Source organism: Charadrius vociferus, unplaced genomic scaffold (assembly GCF_000708025.1).
Source record: "Charadrius vociferus isolate BGI_N301 unplaced genomic scaffold, ASM70802v2 scaffold3, whole genome shotgun sequence".
Classification (NCBI taxonomy): domain Eukaryota; kingdom Metazoa; phylum Chordata; class Aves; order Charadriiformes; family Charadriidae; genus Charadrius; species Charadrius vociferus.
In genome coordinates this window covers 1479607-1485816 of record NW_009647748.1, presented here as the reverse complement: position 1 = coordinate 1485816, position 6210 = coordinate 1479607, and the positions used below count along the sequence as shown (strand labels likewise).

The 6210-nt window shown below is 41.9% G+C and overlaps 1 protein-coding gene across 1 annotated transcript; it reads right to left on the bottom strand.

Moving 5' to 3' along the window:
- Positions 1–2076: 2076 nt before the first annotated feature.
- BNIP1 (BCL2/adenovirus E1B 19kDa interacting protein 1) lies at positions 2077–6057 on the bottom strand. The gene is made up of 4 exons (XM_009882070.1): positions 5970–6057; positions 5405–5506; positions 4528–4646; positions 2077–2459 (listed from the first exon to the last, which is right to left on the bottom strand). Exons 1-4 carry the CDS (start codon positions 6047–6049, stop codon positions 2263–2265), a joined length of 498 nt encoding a protein of 165 aa, XP_009880372.1. The 5' UTR covers positions 6050–6057; the 3' UTR covers positions 2077–2262.
- Positions 6058–6210: the final 153 nt, after the last annotated feature.

The window sequence follows — 6210 nt, the reverse complement described above, 5'->3', positions numbered from 1 at the left end:
GAACAAAACAAATCTGTGCTGCTACAGTCAGTAGCCCATTAAAAGAGAATTTTAGCAACTGCTCTGAAGTTGCATAAAACGGCACTGCACTGCTGAGCTGGAAGATAGGAACTGCTGCACAGCAATTCATTTGAAATGTACTTATAATCTAAATAATCTTCATGCCTTAATCGTTGTTTGCATTTAAAGCTGTATTTTCCAAGACTGGGGGACAGGTGGACACACTTTTATCACCCTTCGAATGCTTGTACGTATCTGCGCAGAGGGGCACGGGGATGAGCGGGCTCCAGAGAGGGCAGGAGCCTGACACTGGAGATGGTACGTGTGAAACGTGACAGCCACCGTCACCAAGGTGGGCAAAACTTACTCCATTGTGGCCCCAATTTGCAGATTACACAATTCTCTCCTTGGTTAGCAGTCTGCTCATCAGAAGACTTCTTCCAAAGCAAGGCTTTTACTATCATTAAAAAGCACACGTGTGTTGACTTTGTGCAACATACCTTTTTTAAGCCGAGTAATTTCTCTCTTATTCAACACCAGAACATGCACAGTGTCAACTTATTTCAATCGTTGTGTAATTCTGTGTCTCAGGAAAGGCTATTAGGAAGGCTGCACTGCAACAGAATGAATAAACAATACAGAAAAAGCCACATCCATTCTGTCTAGTCTGCGCACTAGAGGACTTCCAGAGCAAGACAACACCCCCGACACCCATGCAGTAGTGCCCTCTGCGGGATGTACCGATCCCAGAGCAGAGGTTTCCAAATCCCTTTTTACTACTACCCCAGGAAGAAAGGCTCAGGTATCAACTCTTCAGGCAGAGCCCAAGGTTTTGAACTCAATTACAAATTCCAACTTTTCTTGTTTATGCACATAGCCACGCAGTCACCACTTCAACTGTCCCGTCCTCCGGTTTGGATTACTACAACCTACTTCCACTTCTGTATTTAACCAAGCTTGTAGCAGCTGCCAGCAAAAGGGTTCGTGGTGACTACTAATAAGATCTAGTAAATGAATATTACAATGACAAGATAATCGACTGGTCACCTCTAAACATACTATTAAGAACTAACCACAAAGGTAACATAGCCTAAAATTTCACATGAACTTATATACTGCAACTTCCTTGATGTTGTATTTCTTAGAATATATATAGCACTGCTTTTAAAATAAGTTTACTTCTAACTACTAAATTAAGGTAGTATTTAACCATTCTGTGAGAATTTCCTAAACAGAATGTCAACTTCAGCAGTCAGCTCTGAAGAAGCAATGAAAATTTCCAGAGGGGAAGGCAGCATCACTTTTAAGAACATTGCAGTGCAGTTTTTGGTACTTCAGGGTATTACATGGAGTGTGGCAGGCTGGTATTTGTATTATTAATGCAAATCAACTCCCATTACTAAAGCACAGGAGATAGGGAAGGTAATCATCATAAAAGCTTTTACTAACTGAGAAAAGATCAACCGTATGAGCAAAAAAACCAAACCAACTTTCAAACATACAACTTGGCAGTATTTTGCAAATATAAGGTATTAAGTAGAATTTTATAAAGGAGAAAAAAGGCTTTTGATTTTAACAGATTGGAAACGGAATTTTCAAACACATTGTGTGAATTAATAGTAACAAATGGGGCTCCCATTTTTGCTTTGTTCAGAGCCCCGTCAAGGCCAGAGAAACAGAGCCAGACTGCACCTGTGCTACACTCCCAGAAAAAACAATCCATAGGCAACCACTGCTGTTAAGGATTTTTACACTGGAAGTTATTCAGGCTCCTTCAATCCATTAATCTTTGTTTTTAAACAAAACTCAGTTTACGTGGATACAATAAATAGTTTATTAACGGAATGTATGTGAATTTCTCTCTTCCATCCTTCCTCTTACTCTCAGCACCTTCCACACAGATGTCAAAGCAGCGGCCAGTCCAAGCCGAGGAAAAAAGTGAATTTCAAGGCAAATTGAAGAGAGGTTAGAAGTTAAGACTGGCACCTTTGAGTGCCTAGTTCCTCAAGTGTTTGTCTGGTTCCCCAAATCTACAGGCAAATTGGTGTTGCTTCTTTCCACACACCTGCTTCTTCCCAATTCGTGCTCATTTAAGCTCTTCTTAGGCAGGCGCACGCTCCATGGTGACAGTATAAACGTCATGCCTGCTCTAACACCCTTTCAGCTATTGCAATATCCCTTTATTATTTTATTTAAAAGCCCTACCGTTATTATGCCATCTCTTTCTGATTTTTTGTAATAGTTCAGTTTAGTTTTGGAATTTTACAAAAATGGAAAGAGTCTTTTTTTCAAAATATAGAGCACCGTGGCCAGGAACAAGGCAAGGGCGAGGAAGATTAGCAGCTTGTCCGTCAGTTCCCTCCGATTGTACTTTGTTATTAGCTTTCGCCCCAGCTGAATTGTCCCAGACATGGACTTAAATTCTTCGTTTGCTTCCAGGATTGTTCGTGAAGAATTAGCTGAAATTTAAGGGGAAAAATGAAAGCAGTTAGTTGTGCTTCAAAAATACATGACAAAAGACATAAGCACGCAATATTGGGCAATACTGATAGCGCCTGTGAGATTGTTCTGGGTCAGACTGACTTATGGCTATGACAAACGCAGACTGTGCTCTTGCAGAAGGTTTCACAACTCAGTAGTCCTGATGTGCGAAGGAAAACTGCAAAGCAAACTAAGAGTACTGGATGGCTTAAAGGCCCTATGTCCTGTTCCTGAATATTTAATTTTTAGGTTACCAGATCAAATCTGGTTCACATCTTTTATTAATAAAATCAGAGCTATCTGAGAGCTCGCTGGAAGCAGAGTGAAGTAAGAATAGTGCTAGAACCACCAGTTTAAGACAGAGAAATCTCCATCACTATCAGCATCAGTTCTAGCAGCAGCAGGACAGGTCAATATTTGAATACCTTAATTGCACAACTGAAACTGGTCCCCCAAGCCAGGGCAGTAAATCCCTGTGGTTCAGTATGGGGTTGCAGAAAGTGAAAAAGCAAAATGCAGCAGTAAGAGATCCTTGATTGATCCACCTCAAACCATTTAAACAGTTTTTAATAGTTACTTTTGACAAACATAATTCTTTTTTTCTAACAAAAAAGAGAAAATCAATTAGAGGAAAAGCGTGTTGATTGGTCTCAGCTAAAGACAGAATTTGAGAATATGCCAACACAGCAAGATGGAACATGGGTTCCTTTCAAATTCTCTTTCACTGTGAGAAAACAAACAAGCAAGCAAGCAAACACCCCAAACTTCTCAGCCTTCCTCCTTTCAAATTACTAAATGAAAGCAGGAGTCCCCTTTTTCTTATATTCAGAATGCATAACCTGTACAACAGTGAATGCTGGTATATATTTATCCTGAACTGAATGATTAAAGAAAGGTCAAACTCCGAGCATGCCTGGTTCACAAAACCAAGCATACTAGAAATATGTCTGTAATATTCTGCAAATCATTACATCCCATCTTAGAGGCATTTTGATCAAAGTGATCTGCCCCACAGCATGATCCACCCAAGCTTCCCTGCTTCACAGCCCCATGTATTCACTGCATACTAGAAAAAGACTCGCTCAGGAAAAAGGGAATTCTAACTACTTATTCAGAATTTGCAGCTGGGTTTTGTAAATGACCTCTGGTAGCTTTTCCCTTGATGAACTCCAAGCGCTGTTCATTTAGAAACAGGGTGAAAAAGTGTCTGCCAAACTGTCTGTTTAATGGGAGAAGAAACATGCTTCTCCTGCATGAACAAACTGTGCCCAGCTGCCATCCTCAGATAGGGGCAGAAAACAAGGAGGGCAAAAGTTGCATTATTTATCCTCATCTTTAAACTGTTCTCTCTTCTGCCCAAAAGCACAGCCAGTAAGAGGCCCAGGCAACACAGAGCCAACTTCTAAATGCTTCATACATCATCAGTTCTGACAGGTCACTTGATTTATTGTCTTAGGAGTCTAAGCCAAAGAACTGGGTGAAATCTTGGTTTCACAGTCCCTGATGCACTGCTGACAGAGCGAGTGACCTTGGGTTCAAGTCACTTGATCCCCTCGTCTCTTAGTCATCCCAGCTGGAGACTGGGTGAAAACAGTCTTCCAGCCATACTGAGTTTCCTCTGTGTATGGACTTGTACCTACACTTTTTTCTCTGCTATTACCAAGCGCATGCCAGGACAGTAGCAGAGAGTAACACCAAACATGCTCTTAGCACTGTGAGAACTCACATTGCTTTTACAATTCCGTTTATGTGAAACTAACCCAAAAGCTCCTCATCCTACCCCCTTCTCCTTTTCACACTCATGAAACAGAAACTCCAACAAACAGCTCCACGCAACGTACATTATTATTCTCTGTTTATGCCCAACTGTTAGAGGAGTTCTTCTGGACAGTCCTTTAATTATCATCATAGTATATTCTCCTACAGCCAAGCAGGTTTCCACTATGCTCCACACCATGTCAGTTTGCCTCTTCCCGTCCTAACAGAAGTGGAGAAAGGTGCTTCAATCATCCAATCCACACCCAAACACCCAAATAACACCTGTACCTAGGGTCTGCACGGTCTCCTCACTCTGCTGGACTTGCTGGGACATCATCCTGCTAATGCCCATCAGACTCTCCGTGATGTTACTTGCACTCTCTGCCAGACTTTCCTTTGTAGTCTTCCTGAAAAAGGAAGGGAAAAAGTAAAGCAGGAAGGGATAAAATTACGCCTTTGGGTACTGTGTGGAAAATGCTGCTGCCAGGGAGCTTAGAAGAGAGCTTGGCACCAAACATTTCTGCCAATATACGAAAGACACAACTAGTTTTTACTGCATGAGAAATTCAGATTATCTTCACATAACAGTCAAAAAAAAAAAAAAACAAAAAATATTTCCAAACATTTCTGCCAATATACGAAAGACACAACTAGTTTTTACTGCATGAGAAATTCAGATTATCTTCACATAACAGTCAAAAAAAAAAAAAAATCACAACATATTTAAGTCTTGAGCCAAAACAACTGCTAGTGGCTCAGAATCTCATGGGGGCCCGTATTTCACCCCTTATTCATCCATGACTGTATAATTTCATGAGCTGGTATGGAAGCTGATACAAACTACCACTTTATTATCCTGGGTATCCCATTTGTTGCTTCATTATACTAAACATGCCAACTTTTCAATACAGAAATTATATAAGCTTACATCCAGTTTTGCATGTGAAAACAGCCTGCATAATGATCCGTTAATTGTTTATAACCCTGACTAGAATTTATGCAAAAGAGGGTCAGAAAAACCATGAAGGCTAACTTATCCCCTTAGACGTGCCAACGCCAAGAAAACATGAAATTATCACAATCCTTCACAGTTTAAACCTCCACAAAAGGTAAATGCGCTCATAAAAGAAAAGCTATGTCCCTGTACAGCAGGACAGTCTAATACCTTTGTCTTAAGGAGTCTCTTCCCTGCAGCAGTTGATCTTTCTCAGAGTTGTCGATAGCAATTTTGCAAGCCAGATTTGCCTTTCTCCAAGCTGCCTGATTGCTGAAATCAGAGGAGTGTGATGCTGTTACACAATGGTAACACCTTACAACTGAAAACAATTTCCACAAAGCAATCACCACTGTAACTAAACACCCCAGATATGCGCACGGACTGTCACTATATTACACCACAATACACTGTCCTGTCATTTCTTCTCTTAAGTGTACTGTTTATGGAGCAAGGGAAGAAGAAAACTGCCAGCTGTCAAATGACAGACTCTCAAGCCACCTACTTACATGCTCAACTGCTCAAAGGGACACCCTGTGGTCTGGGAGTCAGGAGAAGAGAGAGGAAAGCAGAAGGGAATCATATCCTTTCCATCCCTCATCCTCTCTTGGTCTTGGGCAAAACAGCATCATGTCAGCACCCATGTTTGCAAAACAGGATCCGAAAGACGCTGTACAGAAGTCAGACTCTCTCTGGTTACAGGGGACCCATAAACAGCACCGGCTGCCCGACACACCTGAGCATTTGTTTCTTATGGTTTTCCACTTCCCGCAGTAAGGCTTGCTTCTCCGACTCTTTATCTTGCTCCTTCGCCATCTGTTCCAGCTCCTTTGGTGGAGAGCAGAAACGTGAAAGTCTGACCGAGGGCTGCTGCCACCCGCAACTCCCACAGCTCGCCCGGGCCGGGGAGGGAATTATCGAGCCCATAAACCAACACCACCCCACGGCCGGGACGACTGATCCCCCGACCCGCCACC

Excerpts from the sequence above, each read along its gene's own strand:
- BNIP1 (XM_009882070.1), bottom strand. The coding sequence starts at position 6,049 with ATGGCGAAGGAGCAAGATAAAGAGTCGGAGAAGCAAGCCTTACTGCGG. Across the intron at positions 5,507-5,969 it reads CATAAGAAACAAATGCTCAG|CAATCAGGCAGCTTGGAGAA; the intron begins GTGTGTCGGGCA and ends CTCTGATTTCAG. Across the intron at positions 2,460-4,527 it reads GGAGACCGTGCAGACCCTAG|CTAATTCTTCACGAACAATC; the intron begins GTACAGGTGTTA and ends CTTAAATTTCAG.